Consider the following 18,612-nt stretch of genomic DNA (forward strand, 5'->3'; position numbering starts at 1 on the left):
TACAAAGGTAAATTTCTTATATTCAAAACTTAAATTTTAAAATTAAAAATTTTTATATTTTTAGAATTAAGTTTATAAAACAGAGAAGCAAAGGTACAATTCAGTATAATCAAATTGAAAAATGATTAAAAAAATTTTAGGAAAATATTACATAATATAAAACTGAACGAAAAAAAAGAATATATTATGTAAAGCTATATAATATAAGGTAGAGATAGAACATTGCGTTTCTTGCATGAAACTTTGGAGAGAGAGAGAGTCGCGGAACAACGTAATTTGTCCTAAAAAATTACGATCTCAAGTGTGGAAATTTATGGTTGACCATGTCGTCGGAAACCTTAAATTTAACATCCAGTGTGGTTGGCGGCTTCACGGAGGTTGCAGGGAATTCTACGACCGGGTTGAAAAAGAAGGGAAAGAGAAAGAGGCTGGGGAGAGTGGAAAGGAGAAACGGGGGTGGTACGGCATAACACAGAGCGCACAGCGAAGCACATCTGAATAAAATGATAATAAACCGCGTTGTAGAGCTCCTCGTGTTCGTCGAGAGAGACTTCGCGTTTCGAATCCGAAACGAAATAAGCGAATATATAGAAGGCACCGCATGTCGCGCATAAAAAATAAACAGTATTTTTTTCTATTTTTTTTTTTTTTATAATATTAACCAAGTCATTTTGCAAAAAAGAAACCATTTAATTTAATCTATAATTAATTTATTTACTTACTATATAAAGGATTATAGTATTAAAAAAAATTAATATCCTTTGAATTTTTGTTGTGAAAGATCTAGATTTCTTCAGTTTCCCAATGATCTCTTGAGATCCTTCTAAGAAAAAAATCATTCAGTTTCCTGATTTTCTTTCGAAATTCTTCTAAGAAAAAATCCTTCAGTTTCCCGATTTTCTTTCGAAATTCTTCTAAGAAAAAATCCTTCAGTTTCCCGATTTTCTTTCAACATTCTTCTATGGAAAAAATCCTTCATATTACTAGGAAAATTGAAATCACTTTTCCGAAAAGATCCATTCAAATTCTTTACGATTTCTGAAAAAATTTAAGATTATTCAAGGAACTGAGAAAAATGCTTTTAAAATTTTATTTCCATATTTCGCTTATAATTTTTCAACAAAATATATTTTAGAATAATTATAAAACAAAAATTTAGAACTATATTTTAGAATAATTATAAAACAAAAATTTAGAACTACATTTTAATTAATTTTTTAATTTAAATAAAAAATGAAGATTAGAAATTTAATCAGATATAATAAATAATTTCGTAGATTTTTTTTTTAAGACAACTGTTTATTACGAATAATCAATCTACATGCGGTGGTAAACCTTATTTTTTATGTAAATGCTTGTTACATATCTCTACAAAAACGTACAATTATACAAGATACTCTAAATTGCTAACAAAAACAATTTCAGAATTTTTTTTTTCTATCACAGGCAACAACGTTTATATGAATGAAATCAAAATAGGGTATTAAAAATACATCTGTATTTTATTATTTTTTTTCATATATTATTAATTAACTATAAAAAAATATAATTCAGTGTTGGATTTAGAAAAACTTAGTGGTTTCTATTATTGAATATTTTATGATACACACCTTTTTCATATACATGTACGTTATAGACAAATTTTACAGTAAAATATTATCAATTTCCTCAAGTGCCGTGGGATCGTTAATTTTCACAAATTAAATCGATTTTAAAAAATAGAGTAAATAATAATTTTTTTTTTAATAATGAAATAATTATTATAATATAAATATAAATAATAATTTATAATATTTTTTTTGTATTCTTTTTTATTTTTTTTTTTTGTTTTGGAAATAGTTCAGAACTCTTTGGATAGCGTCAAATATAGCGTCTTAATTATCTTAAAGCTTTAATGCTTCAATGCTTTTAAAAGTGGAGATAAAATCACATATTTTTGTCAAATTCAGTTATGGGCGTATATAGAAAAGTAAAAAAAGCTTACTTAATTTCTAGCTTTTTCATCACTACAAAAAACATCGATTCAACTATTTTTTTTTTTTTATCATTTTTCAATAACTAAATTTAATACAAAAAAGTGAATTATTTCACTTTATAAACATTTTAATGTTTCAATTTATATATATAATATATATTTATATTATACATATTCTTTTTATAAAGCAAAACGTTCATATTATCAGTAAACAAATTTTTTTTTTTTAAATTGACTAATTTACTCAACAATTTATTTTTTAAATTTGAGTAATTAAATAAACTACTACATAGCACTTCTGTGAACAATATATTTAAGAATGATTTAGAAATAGCAGCCTTTTTAAAATCCTATAAGAGAGCTGAAAAAATTTGATTTTTATATGATTAGCAATCCATTTTGGATTTGGAAACATTCTCTCTCTTTTTTTAAAATAACTTTAAAAACCCTCTTGAGTTACTTTCGTCAAATAATGAACGTGTGTGTTATTTTTTTTTTTTTGTGAAAATGTGGCGTTAATACTGTTACGCCTTTTAAAAACTTATAATTTAGTAAAATCTAGCTTCTACATTAAATTGTATATACAGATTATAATTTTTTATACATAACATTATTTCAGGTCATTATGATTAAACTCGATGTATGGATTTAAAATGAATTTGGTATTTTAGTGAATTAATATAGGCCTTTTTAACGTTAATTTGCACCTTACTTATATTTTATTGCAATTCGTGTTTCCAAATTAAATAATTCACTGAAAAATACCTTTGCACCTGTGAATCTAGAGTTCTGTTTTATTAAAAAATTTTACTAATTATTTAATTAATTAGTTTCTTGTTTTTTTTATTATTGAGTAATTAATTAACAAATATATTATTAATTAATTATTAATAAGTCTCTTACTGCTTAATTCAAAAGAAACTTATTAATTAGTTTTTGAAGAAGAAAATTGAAGATATTTCAATTTAAATATCTCAACAAGTAATAAAAAAAAGTAAAATAAAATTTTTCCGTTAACAATTTTTGTTTTCCAACTCGAAATTTATATTTTAGAACTCTAGCCATCTAACCATTTTTAAAATATTTACAATAATTTTTACACGATAATGGATCGTTGAAATACTTTACAAGTCTATTCTAAATTCGTTAAGGAAGCACGTAACTTCTTTACTATGTAATAATTATTATCATCAAAACTTTTCAAGTTACACTCAGTCTCGTTGCACGTTTTTTTTTTAGAGAACTTTAACAAGAATTCTCTTTGCGGTAATTAACGATTTATTATTATTTTTTTTTTGTTTTGAAAAATCCAAAATCTGGATGGAATGCTTTCAGTGGAAGCGTACTTAAATAGTACCTGGAATTGTTGCTGGGAATGTAACAATTTCAGTTTTAAAATCCCACTCAGACTTTTTCTTCAAAAATCAATTAACTTTAAACGTTAGATGTCAATTTGAGAAAAATGTTCTTTTGAGATTCAAATAAATGTCGATAATTTATAGACGTTTCATTTATGAATTTAAAAATGTATTAATTTATTATTTAAGAACGTTTGACACATTAGGCAAAATAATTTTTTTAATATTTAATTTTTATACAATATTATAAGTTAATAATTTCGAAAACATTTTAATATTATTAAAAATATTTAAAATTAATATAATTAAGCAAATTAATTTTTTTTAATTTGTTGTTTTTTATGCCTTTGTTTTCATTAAAAAAAAAAATTGTTGCCTTTGTGTCACACGCTTAATAATAAATTTATAAATGAAAATTAACTTACAATGATGAATGTATCATTTATAAATTTGCTTGTAAATTTAACATTTACAAACGAGATTCGATGTAATACTGACCATTTTTAAAGAGCTTCTGATTATTTACAAATTTTCGATAGAAAAAAAATTCTATTCGATAGAGTAGAGCCTTGAAAAGAAAAGAAAATTTTCTAAAACTAGATACAATAATATTAAATGGGGCAAGTCTTAATTTTTGTGGTTTTTTTTTTCTCTCTACAAAGCAGTGCTCTCAATTGGAGAAGTGCACCTACTGTGTGAATGACATTTTTCACTGTGGCATAATTCTGGTATTTCACTTTCATCTCGAAGCTTATCTAAATCGAGCTCTGAGAAAAAATCACTTTTCATTGTACCCACCGCACTATCCAAATCAAAACTATCCTTCCTCTGAACTTCATAAGAATTTGATGGATTTTTCAATCTATTATTATCAACAGCCTTTAATTTACTTTCGAGAATATTTTTCAAATCCATTTCTTCGGAAAAATTATCAATTTTCGATGGAAATTTTTGGCAAGATAATTCTTCATTTTTCTCACCAAATGAATTATCTAATGATTCATCGTCTTTTGAGAAGGCATTTTTTGTTGTTTCTTTTGTTGGTGATATTTTTGTTCTTCTTAAATAACAACCAGTTGTCTTTGAATGAACTGTATCGTCTACGGATACGGAACCTTTACGTGATTCATTTTCTTTTGAATTAGAATTATTACGACGGCAAGTTTTATTTTCCTTCTCAGAAGGTGTTATTGATTTACTAATTTGCCTCAAATATGTACCAACAATATTAGTAGAATTTGGTGTTTTAAATTTAATTTTATCCTGTTGTGATAATAGTGAATTATTAAGTTTGTACTTATTTTCATGTTTTGATTCTGTTCCTGGTTCAATATTACCAACGTATTTAATTTTATCAAGTGTTACTTTTGCATCAAATTCATCATTTTTGTCTTCGTCTTTACATTTTATATTTTGTAAACTTCGTAAATTTTCTTTGGTAATTTCTGAAGAATTTTTCGATTTATTATGTGTTCTCAAATATCGTCCACTAAATCCACTAACATCTGGAGAAACAAGAACAGTTTCTTTTTTTTCAGAGGAATATTTTCTTCCACGATGACGTCCATTATTTTCTTGATTATTTTGCCTTGAATATCGAACAGATTCAATTACCTTCTCTTCTGATGTACCACGTTCTGGGGAAATTTCCCTTTCCAATGTACTGTCATTGCATCCCCCTCGTTTTCTCTCCTGATGAACTTGACCTTCGGTAATTGGTTTCAATTGAGGTGCCAATGTCTCGGGTGTTGTTGATTCACTACTACTTGGACTTGGTCCCATGTAATGTCGAATATCAAATTCAAGATCAGACGGTAGACTTGCACCAACTGATAAATGCATCGCTAAACCTTCAAGCCAAACTTCCATAATTTCAAAGGGCGGTCTTTTATCGGGATTTAAATCACAGCAGAGAAAAGCTATTGTATAAAATGTTTCTGGACAATTGGCGCAAAATTTCTCCTTAAAAACATGTTTATTTAATCCAAAATCCGATGATCTTGGTAAATAATCAGGATCTGCTTGAACTCTACCAATAATTTCACAGACAACAATTCCAAAACTAAATATATCAACTTTCTCATCGTATTTATTACCCTTCATCATTTCTGGTGCCATCCAATAGGGACAACCAACAACTGTGTAACGTTTTTTACGTTCCTTTTTCGAGCATCTTACCTCGGAATGTCTGTGCATTATTCTCGCGAGTCCAAAATCAGCGACAACAACTGTTTTATCCTCGCGAACGAGACAATTATGAGAATTTAAATCACGATGAATAATATTCATGGAATGTAAATATGCCATGCCAGCTGCAATGTCTTTTGCAAATGAAATTCTTTGCTCCCATGGTAGATGCTTTCCATCATGAAGTTTCTCGCGTAGAGTACCTCCTGCAATGAATTCGGTGACGAGATGAAGTTTTTTGTCTTTGTAAAGAACACCGATAAAACGTAGAACATTATTGTGATGTAATGATCGAAGAACTGCGACCTAGAACATAAATTGTTGATAAAATTTCTCCCATAACATATATATTTTTCTTAAAATTAATTCTTACCTCTTTTAAAAAATTTTTTTGCGCTTCCTCGTCGACCCGATAGAGCTCTTTGAGCACCATAACTTCATTTGTATCACGATGAGTGACCTTATAGACTTGTCCAAAAAATCCTTTCCCCAAAAGTTCGCCCTTGATCAAATCGCTGGCTCGAAAAATTCTTTGATTATTCGGTTCAACACGAAACGATCTCGTACGACTTAAATCGCATGTGGGATTTGGCGACGTTCTACAAACATATTAATATTAAGTATTAATTTTTATTTTAAAATATTCTAAATTATTTTTCAAATTCAATTCTTACACATCCAATAATCTTGACATTGAACTGCTTCTTTCTTTATGTGCTGGATCCTTTGTTCTTCGTAATTGTCGACTTCTTGTTCCACTAATGTAACCTTCATCTCTTCTTTTAAAAATTCTCTCTTTACTGTCGGGACTTGTTTTTGGACTTGATGTTGACATTACTGTGGACGGAATATTTGAGAAAATAGGCCTACGTGAAACTGCATCTGGATCATGTTCTATTGTTAACTGTTAATAAATAATAAATATAATTAATTATTTTTTTAAAACTCATAATTAAATTACTCATTTGCAAAAAAAGAAAAAAAATACCTGTAAAACTGAGTCTGAATATCGAATTAAATTTTCGATACTTTCAATTGGTTGATCTTTAACAGGTGTGCCATTGACTTCCAAAATTCGATCTCCAATGTGTAAAGACATAAGATCGTTAGACATATTAAGCCTGAAAATTAATTTTCATTTTAATAAAATGATTAAAATTTTTTTTAATAAATTGTGCAACAGTTGCGATATTAATCATCAAAATCTTATACTTGTGAAAAGTTACAAAATATTTAATATCTACATAAAATATATGTAATTTTTTTGTTAAATTTTCTTTTTATTTACATTTTTTTAAATATTGAAAATAAAATAATTTTTTTCACAAGAAATTAACATCGCAAACTCTTCTATTTGAAGGACAATTAAACATGACATGCAATTTTTAAAGTGCAGGTGCAATTTAATAAAAAAATCCACTGAAATCTCGTTTCTGAAAATTGAATTTAGTTATAGTTTCTGATAAAAAAAAAAACAAATTCACTGAAATAAAAATCGTGCAACCCGTTTAATTAACATTTTTCTGCTTCATTTCACTGCAAACTTTGTAAATAATAATTGTTATTTTGCTTTTTCATAAAGGGAATTTATGTGCAAATTACCAAAATTCGATTCATTCAACAATAATTGACATGTGGTTGGATCAAATTTGTATAATTATTTTTTAATAAAATTAAAAACTAAAATAATGTTAATTTTAGTGAAAATGTTATTTCTAGATTTTAAAAATTAAATTATCACAATCACGATTTCATGCAAGTGATTAAAAAAAATAGTGTATTAATTATTATTATTTAACCCAACGCTATTAAAATAAAAGGGATATTAGTCTAAATGAATTTCTAACTAGACACAAGACTAAAGAAGCACATTATTTACTGTTATAAAGTACCTATGATTAGAGAAGTGGCAGCAAAGTCTAAAGAAAACCTCCATCACAGAGGCCACCAGCTTACAGATCTTTCCACGAACATTTTTCAATAACCTGTATTTTTAGTGCAGAGTTATTAAAGGCTCAGCATAATTAATAACCCTTAATTATATGACCACGAAATTTACTTAAAAAATAAATTATTGTCTTGAATTTTAAAATTTCAAAATTATACTTTTTTAAATAAAATTATTTTTATTTATTATAATTAACATTCTTTTAATCTATTCAACTTTAAATTATTATCTATCTGTTAAAATTATTAGTTAAGCATTACATAATAATTCCTTTTTTCAATTATTCTTCTTTAATCTGCACTTGAGGACTTGTAAATTATTTTATAAATCAAATATAATTTATTTAATTTATTGAACTATTTCTCTATTCGTTCAATTGAATTTATACTTACTCGGAAATACGAAGTAAACCACCACCACAGCTACGAGGACTTGGTGTCGTGTCCAATGTCAATCTAATACCTCTTTGTTTTTCAGTGTCACCGGTGTTTGGAGGGATTTCAACAAGTCGAATACTGTGAGGTTTCCTTGAGAAAGGCTGATTGGCAGTTCTATTCTTCAATGGTTGCATTTGTCGTTTATAACAAATGCCGCAATAAAGTTTTGATCTTTCAACGAGGGCATAACTCTCACCATCACCAATGAATGCACCACATGAAGTACAGGCAAAACATTCTGGATGAAATTTGTGATCACCTGCCAACATGACGGGTCCGGTAATGATTTGACCACAAACTTGACAAGCTTCGCCATACGCTGCCCAATAATCATCTTTACAAAAAAGTAAGCCATCTTTTTCAAAGTACCACGATGATAATCCAATATCGCACGCTGAGCACCTGGTGAGTTTTTAAAAAATTTATATATTTATTTATGTCGCAAAATTTCAGAAAAATATCAGAAAATTGTTCTTTTACCGAAAGCAATCAATATGCCATTCTTGATTAAGAGCTTGAACAAATTCATCGTCGTCAATTGCATTCAAACAACCAGCGCAAGTTAGAATTCCTCCATTTCCACCTCCAGGGTCTAGAAAAAATAATTTATTTTAATTTTTTTTTAATATATTAATAATTAATTAATGTTTTCCGATTTTAAATTCTTAAAAAATATTTTGTAATTATTTAATGAGAAAAGTCGTATAAAATGTGACATAAAAATGACTTAGAATCAATTAAAAGTATTATTGACAATATATGTCATATTACGCAGTCACAAAGAAACCTTTTAAAAATGATAAAAATCCGTGTAATATTTAAAGAAAAAAAAACAATATATCAGTCATGTAACAGAAAAAAGTAAAAGGAAACAAACAGAATTGGATGGATAGGTAGAAACAACATCTTAGAAGGACAGGACGCCCACATGTTTAGTAATGTCAAGTAAAAAAAAAAAGCAAGTTTCTTATGTATACTTTCAAGACACCATGACATTTTGTTTCTAGAGAAAATTTTCTCTTTTTAATAAACTTAATAACGGTTATTGAATTCTTAAATGATTTTCAACTACAATGAGAGCTTTATTTTCAATTATTAAAGAATTTAAATAATAGAAAATAACCTACCATTTATTGAAACTTCATCCATCACAGCATCTATGTGCACAAAATTTTTTTCACTTTCACGATGGCTTAAACAACACAATCAAACGGGAAAATAGCACATTTCTTATAAAAATCAAAGTGCCAAAATTGTTTTTTTATTATTGAAACAATAAAGCGTCCACATTTCTTGTTGTTAATTGTTATTCGTTTTCTTTCGCTTGGAATGATGTCACCATCATCGATGTCAAATGTTTCCTTATTTACTTGGTTGTGTTCGGAGCAACCCCAGACGCCAAGTGATACCAATCTTAGGCTAGCTAGCTGTCAAAAAAGAAATCTTTATTTCTTACAAAAAATATACTTTTGACAATAATATTCCACTTTTTACTCGTGGAAATAATCGATTTAGTAAAATTTAAGTATATTTTATTACTACTTTTCTTTATATAAAACAAGTTTTATTATGTGATTCAAAATTAAATGTTGGCAGCACTTATGTCCCAAAGGTATACAATCATCAGGGCTGTAATTAGAAAATATTTTCTAATACGTAATACGAAGTATTGAGTAAAAAAAATTTGTATTTCTATTTATTTATGGAAATTTTGATTTATTTAATTAAATATGACAATTATTTGTTTATGCAAATTTCTTACAAATGAAAAATATTATTAACTTGATCTCTTTTTGTTGTTTTATACGTGAGAAAAATATTTTTTCAATTAGAAAATAGTGCCAAGTTTTATTGTACATCCCTGAAGCAATGTTTTTTACACACAAGTGTTTTCTCAACAATTGTTAATTATTAATTATGTTGAGAAATAAATAAATCTAGCTGTTTATATATCCTGTAATAAAGCATTCTAATTTAAATGATACAAAAAAGATAATAGTGAAATAACGTGGAAGTGATAGTGATATGATAAATGTTTTGGAACTCTAACCTCAAAAGAAGAAAAATATTGACGTTCTCTGGTATTATTTTCTTTAAAAATGGTAATAATTTGTGCAATACCAAGTTGTAGTAACACACAAAGAAAAAGCAAGCATACTTTTTTTAAACTTCCAAAAGATAAATTTTATTGTAATGCTTGGTTAAAATTATGCGATAAAGCAAATAAATCTCTCGAGAATGGTAAGTTGCACTTTTAATTAATTTTAAAAAGTGATATATTTATGATAAACATTTGTAAATATTATTTTAAGAATAATTTTAAATTTATTATTTTATTGTTTAATTTTCCCTATTGTATTTTTCAATTTTCCATCTTTTAGAGGCGTAAGTTAAAACTTTTCTTTTTGTTGCAGTACGAGTATGTTCTGCACATTTTCGACCAGAATGTTTTAAGCCAAGAAGTGCATCTCTTGAATACATTGACCGAATATTAAATCGAACACCAAGAAATGTATTAAAACTCAATCCGACCGCAATACCAACTGAAAATATATCTGCAAGTGAATCAATTATTGGTGAAATAGAAGAAGAAGAAGGAGGAGGAGCTGTCGAAGATTATTTATCAGAAACGAAAAATATTTTTTCAAATGACGATGGTTCATCGGAAGAAATAAATATTGCCCCTGATTATGTAAAAGGAGATGATAATTCGAATACATTTGATTGTGAGTTATCGTATCAATTTATAAATAATGTTCCCGAGAAAGAAATGTCACTAGAAATATCAAATATAAATGAAAATCATCAGAATGAAACATTACCACAATTAAATGATAATATTACTGACCAGATAATGATAGAGGATGTATCATTAGAAAGAAATAGAAATGTTATTGATCAGATTTTTTCTACATTGCCCGATATTGATTTTATAACAGAAGAAGAACGTGAAAATTACTTGAAATATGTCTATCAAATAAAGGAGGAGATTAATAAAAAAATGCTAGAATTACAAGTTGATATTGAAAAAAAACGAATAGAAAATGAAAAGCATTTAAAAGAAATAGAAATACTACAAGCAAAAAGAAGAAAAGAATATAATCATTTTCTTATACAATTTCTACAAGTCAAGAAAAATAAAATGTTTTGGAAAAAAAAGTGTTTAGAGTATAAAATAAGACTCTATAAAGCTAAAAATAAGGAATGAACTTTCTTTTCTATCCTTTAATCTCAATTTTATGGATAATGACACTTATTTTACGTAAGGTTGTATGAAAATAAGGATAAACATTGAATAAATTATTTTTTATTAATAAATTTATTTTGTTGACATGTTCTTTGAAAAATTTAAATAATTTATATCGAAAAATATTTTCTTTTTAAACAATTATAACTATTATTTAACATTTTAAGTTTGTTTTTCTTCAAATTTAGCTCTTAAATATTTGAGCCCTGCTGCTATATTATTTGGATCAATAGTATTTTTTGTTTTTAAATTAGTAACATAATTGGATGTCGATTCTTTTGGTGAAGGAGGTAAGGGAATTGTTGACAGTGGAGGATTAGATGGTAAAGGTATTAATGTTGGTGAATCTACAAATGGCATTGGTCCAATTATCTCGGAATCATCACTTTCTTCATCTTGATTTTCACTGATCAATTGCACAGGTGGAAGAGATATTTTATGTTCTTTTACTGTAGAATTTTTCTCACAAATATTTCTATCATTTTTGGTAATGAGGAATCCTGCTTTTTTGAAATTATCATAATTTGGTGCGAATTCATTTTGCCTGTCCTTCCTTCTCTTTTTAATCCATTCTTCTTGGGACATTTCTCTCCATTGAGGTCGTTTTCCTAACAATTCACCGAAAGCTTTCACCTTGTCTTCAATAATCGCTAAACTACCTTCATCTTCTTTATTTTCGACAATTTTTTTATCAGCTTCTTCTTTATTTTCCTCGATGGCTTTTGAATTATCAGATTCGGGATTTTTGGCAATTTCATCTTCATCTTCTGACAATTCTGGTGGTAATCCTGCACGAATTCGTTGTCGAATTCTTGCCACTTTCAAACGATTTTTTTCCATTTTTTGTCTCATCTCCTTTAAATTTTGCATTTCCTGTTGCTTTTGTTCGGTTTCTTTACGTAATTTCTCAAGATTCTCCTGTTGTTTGGCTCTTTCATCTTCGTCAATGGAGAAATTATAATAACCAACGCCATGAGTACGAGCTTCATCAAAAAGAACATCTTGGTAATAAATATTATCTTTATTTGTAAGTCTATTTGTTTGTTCTTCCCATTTTTTTCTCATTAATTCTATTTCCGGTTCTCTTTGAGGCGATTCTGGTTGTTTTATTTCTTTCTCTGGGGATTTTTCAACAATAGGTTCCTTTGAAATTTTTTGTCTAAGAAGATTGTCCTTGTCTTGCATTTTTGGTAAATCTTCACGTAAACATTTTCTCGTTCGTCCAAAGCAATCTTGATATTCAACAAAATTATCATCTGAATCATAGTTTTCTTCTGTGAATTCATCTTCTTCTTTTAATTTATCTTCATTTTCTTTTTTGATTTCTTCTTCATTGTCAGAGGTGTCTGAGTCGGATTTATTGGAAAAATCGACAAGAAATAAATCATTTTTGTTTTTAGGAGAATTTTTCAATTTTTCATATAATCTCGATTTTGCCTCCAACATAAGTTTAGACTTTTTAAGTAAATTTATATCTTCTATTTCAATTACTTTAGGAGAAGTTTGTTTTTCTTTTGTTATTTTTGTCTCTTTTACCTTTGGTTTATAATGTTTTGTAACATTTTGCGTTGGATTTTTATTTTTTAATTCTTGTGCTTCCAATCGTTTTCGTAAAAGTTCTGCTTTTAAACCAACAATAGATGAATAATCTGCAGTTATTTTACTTGGACCGTTCATTATTTATTTTTTATTTTTCACAAAAAAGGAGAGAAATTTTTTTTTAAAAATATTTGACAGCTTTTTGACATTTTAACTTTGAGGTTATGTTTATATTATTGTCCAGTATAAAGTCTACTTCATATGTCAAACTTTTTGCATTTGAGAAAAATGAATTTATTTATAAATTTATAATAAATTATTAGATTATTACATTTAATAGTTAATTATTTTAAAGTTGTGTTTAAAACTTTAAAATTGTGTTTTTAAAATATATTAGTTTTATTTTATTGACAGTAGAGGGCATCACTTGTGAGAAAAAAATTTGTATGATTTTCCCATCTATGTTCTCTGTTCATTGTCGTTCTTTGCGAAAAGGTTAGCCGTTTGCATATTGTTGAAAAACGTGGCTTTTAAATAACTGTCATTGCAATAAAGCAAAAGAATTAATTGTTTTTATAAAAAGTCGAAATATATTTATTGAACAATGGCTTCAAGAGGCCAATCCCGGAGAATACCCGAATCGGAACCACGAATAGATTATGTGCAATGCCATGGTTTGGTGCTTATGAAAATGGTGAAGCATTGTCATGAGGAATCATTGAGCAACATGGATGTTTCTCAGGGCGCTCTTTTGGGTCTTGTAGTTCAAAATCGTCTTGAAATCACTAATTGCTTCCCTTTTCCAAAGAGCGAAGATCTTATGGATGAAGAGGAATACCAACTTAGCATGATGCGCAGACTAAGAAGGTTAATCATTATTTTACTTATTTGTTTTTGTTTTTAATCGATTCGAACTTTCCTGTAATTAGAAATAGTTTTAAAGTAAATAATATTGAAACATTAAATTAATTTAATACATATTTCCTTTTTTTTTATAAATGTTTAACAAAAATATTCATTTTTAGAGTGAACGTCGATCACTTTCACGTTGGATGGTACCAAAGTGCTGATGTAGGTAATTTTCTAAACATGTCCCTATTGGAATCACAATATCATTATCAAACATCAATCGAGGAATCTGTGGTTGTAATTTACGATACTGCAAAATCTGCCCGTGGTTTTCTAACTTTGAAAGCTTATCGTCTCACTCCACAAGCAATTCAAATGTACAAAGAAGGAGAATTCACACCAGAAGCATTGCGTACACTTAAAATAGGCTATGAGTCTCTTTTCATTGAACTTCCAATTGTTGTAAAGAACAGCAATTTAACTAATGTTATGATGTCAGAATTGGAGGAAATGATTCCCGAGGAACAGGGTACAAAACATTTGGATCTTGGAACTGCAACGGTTCTTGAAAATCAATTACGTTGCCTAATGGATCGTGTCGATGAACTTAATCAGGAGGCAATTAAATTCAATAGATATCAAAGTTTGGTGATTCGTCAACAACAGGATAAAAATCGTCTTTTATTAAAGAGAGCTCAAGAAAATGCTGCTCGTGCTGCTAAGGATGAACCACCACTTCCTGATGACGATATTAATAAATTAATTAGACCACTACCAGTGCCAGCACGATTAAATCCAATGATTGTTGCGGGACAAATTAATACCTATACTCAACATATTTCGCAATTCTGCGCACAAAGTTTAGCTAAACTTTATATTACACAGAGTCTTCAATCTGCTAAGGAATCAAAATCAACGAATTGAATGTCTTGAATTTTACTGGACGACACTTTTTTTGTATTAAAAAAAAAAAATAAATAATAATAATAATAAGAAGAAAAATCCGAACTGAAACGCAAACTCGTTTTAATAAAAAAAAATTGTTTTGAATAATAAATCTTGGTCTGATGGAAATATGGAAGTAATGACTTAAACCTTCATTGATATTTTGGAAGATTTGATTTAAAAATTTTTAATTAATGAATTTTATATCATTTTTCGTTTTTTATTCCTTTTTTTATATAAAATTTATTTATTTATGTAAATTTGAGTAAAAATTAATTTTTAATATTTGAATTTTGCGCGCCTTGATATGGTTGGTAAACTTGGTTTTCAGATTTATTAGGTTGGCAAAATTGATGTTATTTTGTTTCCGCGCGATTTGTGTTTGTGTATGTCCCTATCTTTGTTATTGTTTGTGTTTCAATTTAAAAATTAATTGTCTTTGTAATAAAGATTATTTAAAAAAAAAATAAATGGATTACTCAGATAAACATAAGGCTTTTTTACAAGTCTTTTTGCAAAATGGGATTGTTTCTGCTGATGATGCTCTTGCAATAGCAGTGAAAATATTTGGTAAACATAACCTATAGAAATATAAAACATAATTATAGACATTTCATTTTATTTATGTTTTAATTTGATAATTTTCAGACAATAATACCAGCGTGGCTTCTCATGCTCTAATTATTAATATGCAATTGCAAGTTGTAAATATGGCATTAAAATCAGTAAAATGTGAACATACCGGCGTAGAATTCTGGGTTCTTGTTAGCACTATTCTCGATGATTCAACCAAGTAAATTATTAATATAATATATAAATTAGAAGTATTAAATTTTTATTTACATTGTTTAACAATTTTTTTTTTTGCAGATTTCAACTTGAATATACTCATGCTCAGTTGGAATTATTGAGAAAAATTTATGCTGAAATAATTACTTCTACTAATAAATGTATTTCTGGAACAGATTGTTTAAATCTTTGTTCAAATTTGGAAAATCGATTAAGCAAACATGACGGTGAAATATTTTTGAATGAAATGGTTGCAAAACAATGGCTTTATTGTTCGGTAAAATTTTATTTTATATAAAATAAATTTTTGAAAATTTTTTGAAATTTTTTACAATGATTTTTTTTTATAGAATGGAATATTTTATATGGGAGCAAGAAGCATTGGTGAACAATTGATTTATTTTAAATCCACATATGACGATGCTATGTTAAATTGTGTGCTATGCAAACAAGTGATATTTTATGTAAGTAAAGAAACATAAGTAAATATAATTTTAATAAATTATTTTTAATTTCTATTATTATTTAAATAGGGACATACATGTCAGGAATGTAATAATGTGATTCACAATCACTGTCTTCATAATTACGCAAAAATTCAAAAGCCATTAAAGTGTCCTCATTGCTCGAAACCTATGCCTGATGTAGAAATTCTTGACGGTACGATTTAAAAAATTAAAATAATAGCATAAGATACTTTTTTTTTGTCTACTGTTAAAAGTTAACTGTTATTTTAATTTTAGATACACAAGATGTTACTAATGATGATAGTATGGATGTGAGTCAAAATGTAAGTCAAGCGAAAAGAAAACGTGGCAGACGTCACTGATGAATAGGTAATCTTCAGTTTAAAAAAATGAATATAAATGAAAATTATATTCTCTAAATCATCAGTATTTTAAATAAGGTGTGAATTAATCACTTAGATTTATCGAGATGCATATGTTTAATGTTACAAAAGATGAATATGTTTTATAGCTAGAACGATATTAAAGAATCATTTAAATTTTATACATTCACTTAATTATCTACAACAAAAATTCATAAATTTAACTTTTTATTTTTACTATCTTGTAATTTTTTTAAAATTTACAATTTTTGTTTATTTTTCTTGTTAGGTATTTATTTTGTTTATCTTTGTTAACTGTTATTTTATTTTTATTAATTTTTTTTTTAAAGAAAATTAAAATGAAAATAGTTTTCAGTATGGTAAAATTTCACCATTCCAATACACCAGGCATGTATTTATTAATAAGACTTTCATAATAAGGCCATAACTTTTCAATGTCAGGTAAATTTTCATTCTTTGTATACAAATCGTATTTGCTGGAAGAGAAAACATATTTTTTTTAATTCTTCATCTCTTTTTGTTTTTTCTTCAGAAATTATAATTTAATAATAATCTTACTTGAATTCTAAAATCCATTTAAGTTTTTTCAAATCAGAATCTGTGCAGAAGTGCATATAATCACCTCCTGCGTGCCATGGATAAAATGAATGATAACGAATCATGGCTAAACCTTCATCGGGAAGTTTACATTTATTGTGTTTCATTACTTGGTACAAATATTCATCGTGTCCCCATGACATCAATAACTTGTCAAGTCCACATTTTGGCTTATAAATTCCGTATTTTGTGCTTAAAAAAAAAATTAGAAAAAATCACAAAAAGGTAAAAGAGTTTACAAAATTTAAAAACTCACTTATAGCGACTGTCCTTTCCATCTGGATTATCGTCAAAACTTTTTTCTCTATAAACAATCGAATTACCCCAAGCACATCCAACTGGAAAAGTATCACCTACCACAGCCCATTGTGGTTCTCCATAAAAAGCCATTACCTATTTGATTTTTCAAAAAACAATTTTAATTTTTTATTTATATTGTTTTAGGAAACATTGATATTACTTTTAATAAACAGAAATTTATACCTTGCCAACATCATGGATCAATCCTGTAAGATGAAACCAATCTAAATCTGGATGTGCTTCTCTAATACCTTCTGCAGTTTGAAAGGCATGAACAATATTCGGTAAGTCAACATCAGGATCACTTTCATCAACTAGATCATTTAATTTAATAAGAGCATCTTTCATGGTCATTTTGAATTTGGTAAATTTAAGCCATTCTGCCATTCGAGCTGTAAATAATTTTTTTATGTGCAAAATTTTTATTTTTTTATTTTTTTACTTAGTCACTTACAACGAACAAAATCAACAGTTTGATGTGTATGCATATGTAAATATGTTATTCGAACACGTTCTTTAATTGGATCATCAGCATCTTCATCGTAATTTCTGAATTGACTTTTTAATTTTCCAGCGTAAATTGGCTCAGGGCGAAGTTGTTCCGAAGGATCCAGAAGCGAAGGAGCTTGTGAATGAGGCTGAGAAAAAATATATTTTCTTTTCAATCAACTGAAATTTCTACTTGTGACATGAATAATGGGGTAATGTACAAAATTAAATTACTTTTAAATATTTAAAAACTGTATCATTTAAATTTTTTAATAATTTTATTTATGTACATTTTTAAATAATCCAGTTTGCCATATTTAGTAGAGCGTGACTCAAGGTTTGATATTTTTCTTTTTATTGAAACAAAGTAGAAAAATTATCAAAATTTAATTTAGTAAAACTGGGATTTAGTATTAAATGCAAAAAATTCGTATTTGACAAAAAAAATTATTTTCCACTAATTCTGTAAAAATAATTCTTTTAAAATTTTAAGTCAACAAAATTTAAAATATTCAAATGAATAAATATTTTTTTGTTTATAAATAAATAAAAAAACAAATTTATAATTGTGCAATTTTGATCATTTCTTTAAATTCATTTTTGCGATAAATTAAATCTGATATTGATGGAAATATAATTGGAATAATTTTTTTCGCGAAGCAATTATTTGATTCAAATTAACATTTTCGTACTTACAATTACTTTGGCAGCCATTCTTATCAAATTGTAACGTTTTCGAAAGACTGCCAAGAGACGACTAAATAAATGGCATTATGAGTTGATCTTATAAATCTTTGATAAAGTTACCCCTTGACCCTAACTGGGACACACTGCTCTCAGATATGTAAGATTTCGTTGTCATGGATTTATAATATCTTATTATACTGCAATTAATTATTTAATTACTCCATTAAAATTATTGATAAAAAAAAGGAAAATCATTTCCGGCCTCCTGGAAATTAAATTGAACATAAAGTCTCATTTTTTCGAGAATTAAATAAAAACATTTTACATTTGGTTCAAAGTTTTAAAATAAATATAATAAATTCTAAAAATTGTTTTGAAAAATAATTTTTGTTTTCGTGCTTAATCTGTAAAAATA

At 27.2% G+C, this 18,612-nt stretch overlaps 6 protein-coding genes across 7 annotated transcripts; 3 read left to right on the forward strand and 3 right to left on the reverse strand.

Annotated features, from left to right (window-relative positions):
• Window positions 1-1,579: 1,579 nt before the first annotated feature.
• LOC127289850 (LIM domain kinase 1) lies at window positions 1,580-9,282 on the reverse strand. Of its 2 annotated transcripts, XM_051318071.1 has the most exons (8): window positions 9,033-9,282; window positions 8,386-8,497; window positions 7,861-8,307; window positions 7,413-7,505; window positions 6,509-6,641; window positions 6,195-6,424; window positions 5,894-6,119; window positions 1,580-5,826 (listed from the first exon to the last, which is right to left on the reverse strand). In XM_051318071.1, the coding sequence occupies exons 1-8, from the start codon at window positions 9,052-9,054 to the stop codon at window positions 3,988-3,990; spliced, it is 3,102 nt and encodes a 1,033-aa protein (XP_051174028.1). In that variant the 5' UTR covers window positions 9,055-9,282; the 3' UTR covers window positions 1,580-3,987. The 2 variants fall into 2 exon arrangements, with proteins under 2 accessions (XP_051174028.1, XP_051174034.1); XM_051318077.1 differs by lacking the exon at window positions 7,413-7,505.
• A 455-nt stretch (window positions 9,283-9,737) lies between these two features.
• On the forward strand, window positions 9,738-11,227 carry LOC127290005 (uncharacterized). The gene is made up of 2 exons (XM_051318343.1): window positions 9,738-10,146; window positions 10,320-11,227. The coding sequence occupies exons 1-2, from the start codon at window positions 10,005-10,007 to the stop codon at window positions 11,111-11,113; spliced, it is 936 nt and encodes a 311-aa protein (XP_051174300.1). The 5' UTR covers window positions 9,738-10,004; the 3' UTR covers window positions 11,114-11,227.
• LOC127289938 (coiled-coil domain-containing protein 174) lies at window positions 11,206-12,919 on the reverse strand. The gene has a single exon (XM_051318257.1). It carries the CDS (start codon window positions 12,827-12,829, stop codon window positions 11,315-11,317), a length of 1,515 nt encoding a protein of 504 aa, XP_051174214.1. The 5' UTR covers window positions 12,830-12,919; the 3' UTR covers window positions 11,206-11,314.
• A 230-nt stretch (window positions 12,920-13,149) lies between these two features.
• On the forward strand, window positions 13,150-14,614 carry LOC127289988 (eukaryotic translation initiation factor 3 subunit H). The gene is made up of 2 exons (XM_051318326.1): window positions 13,150-13,558; window positions 13,717-14,614. The coding sequence occupies exons 1-2, from the start codon at window positions 13,296-13,298 to the stop codon at window positions 14,462-14,464; spliced, it is 1,011 nt and encodes a 336-aa protein (XP_051174283.1). The 5' UTR covers window positions 13,150-13,295; the 3' UTR covers window positions 14,465-14,614.
• Window positions 14,615-14,831: 217 nt separating this feature from the next.
• LOC127290033 (non-structural maintenance of chromosomes element 1 homolog) lies at window positions 14,832-16,285 on the forward strand. Its single transcript, XM_051318406.1, has 6 exons — window positions 14,832-15,055; window positions 15,134-15,278; window positions 15,356-15,551; window positions 15,625-15,738; window positions 15,808-15,934; window positions 16,018-16,285. Exons 1-6 carry the CDS (start codon window positions 14,956-14,958, stop codon window positions 16,101-16,103), a joined length of 768 nt encoding a protein of 255 aa, XP_051174363.1. The 5' UTR covers window positions 14,832-14,955; the 3' UTR covers window positions 16,104-16,285.
• A 29-nt stretch (window positions 16,286-16,314) lies between these two features.
• On the reverse strand, window positions 16,315-18,354 carry LOC127290011 (inositol oxygenase). Its single transcript, XM_051318356.1, has 6 exons — window positions 18,207-18,354; window positions 17,476-17,659; window positions 17,205-17,413; window positions 16,978-17,114; window positions 16,683-16,913; window positions 16,315-16,600 (listed from the first exon to the last, which is right to left on the reverse strand). The coding sequence occupies exons 1-6, from the start codon at window positions 18,222-18,224 to the stop codon at window positions 16,492-16,494; spliced, it is 888 nt and encodes a 295-aa protein (XP_051174313.1). The 5' UTR covers window positions 18,225-18,354; the 3' UTR covers window positions 16,315-16,491.
• Window positions 18,355-18,612: the final 258 nt, after the last annotated feature.

The sequence above is a fragment of the Leptopilina boulardi genome, unplaced genomic scaffold (genome assembly GCF_019393585.1).
Source record: "Leptopilina boulardi isolate dan_hultmark-lab unplaced genomic scaffold, ZJU_Lbou_2.1 LbouV2_123, whole genome shotgun sequence".
In the NCBI taxonomy this organism is placed as follows: Eukaryota; Metazoa; Arthropoda; class Insecta; order Hymenoptera; family Figitidae; genus Leptopilina; species Leptopilina boulardi.

Excerpts from the sequence above, each read along its gene's own strand:
- LOC127289988 (XM_051318326.1), top strand. The coding sequence starts at position 13,296 with ATGGCTTCAAGAGGCCAATCCCGGAGAATACCCGAATCGGAACCACGA. Across the intron at positions 13,559-13,716 it reads ATGATGCGCAGACTAAGAAG|AGTGAACGTCGATCACTTTC; the intron begins GTTAATCATTAT and ends ATTCATTTTTAG.
- LOC127289938 (XM_051318257.1), bottom strand. The coding sequence starts at position 12,829 with ATGAACGGTCCAAGTAAAATAACTGCAGATTATTCATCTATTGTTGGT.
- LOC127289850 (XM_051318071.1), bottom strand. The coding sequence starts at position 9,054 with ATGGATGAAGTTTCAATAAATG. Across the intron at positions 8,498-9,032 it reads GGATGAAGTTTCAATAAATG|ACCCTGGAGGTGGAAATGGA; the intron begins GTAGGTTATTTT and ends TATTTTTTCTAG. Across the intron at positions 8,308-8,385 it reads TGGCATATTGATTGCTTTCG|GTGCTCAGCGTGCGATATTG; the intron begins GTAAAAGAACAA and ends AAAACTCACCAG.
- LOC127290005 (XM_051318343.1), top strand. The coding sequence starts at position 10,005 with ATGGTAATAATTTGTGCAATACCAAGTTGTAGTAACACACAAAGAAAA. Across the intron at positions 10,147-10,319 it reads AAATAAATCTCTCGAGAATG|TACGAGTATGTTCTGCACAT; the intron begins GTAAGTTGCACT and ends TTTTTGTTGCAG.
- LOC127290011 (XM_051318356.1), bottom strand. Across the intron at positions 17,115-17,204 it reads TGATCCATGATGTTGGCAAG|GTAATGGCTTTTTATGGAGA; the intron begins GTATAAATTTCT and ends AAAATCAAATAG. Across the intron at positions 16,601-16,682 it reads AAATGGATTTTAGAATTCAA|CAAATACGATTTGTATACAA; the intron begins GTAAGATTATTA and ends TTTCTCTTCCAG.
- LOC127290033 (XM_051318406.1), top strand. The coding sequence starts at position 14,956 with ATGGATTACTCAGATAAACATAAGGCTTTTTTACAAGTCTTTTTGCAA. Across the intron at positions 15,739-15,807 it reads GCAAACAAGTGATATTTTAT|GGACATACATGTCAGGAATG; the intron begins GTAAGTAAAGAA and ends TTATTTAAATAG. Across the intron at positions 15,935-16,017 it reads TGATGTAGAAATTCTTGACG|ATACACAAGATGTTACTAAT; the intron begins GTACGATTTAAA and ends TTTTAATTTTAG.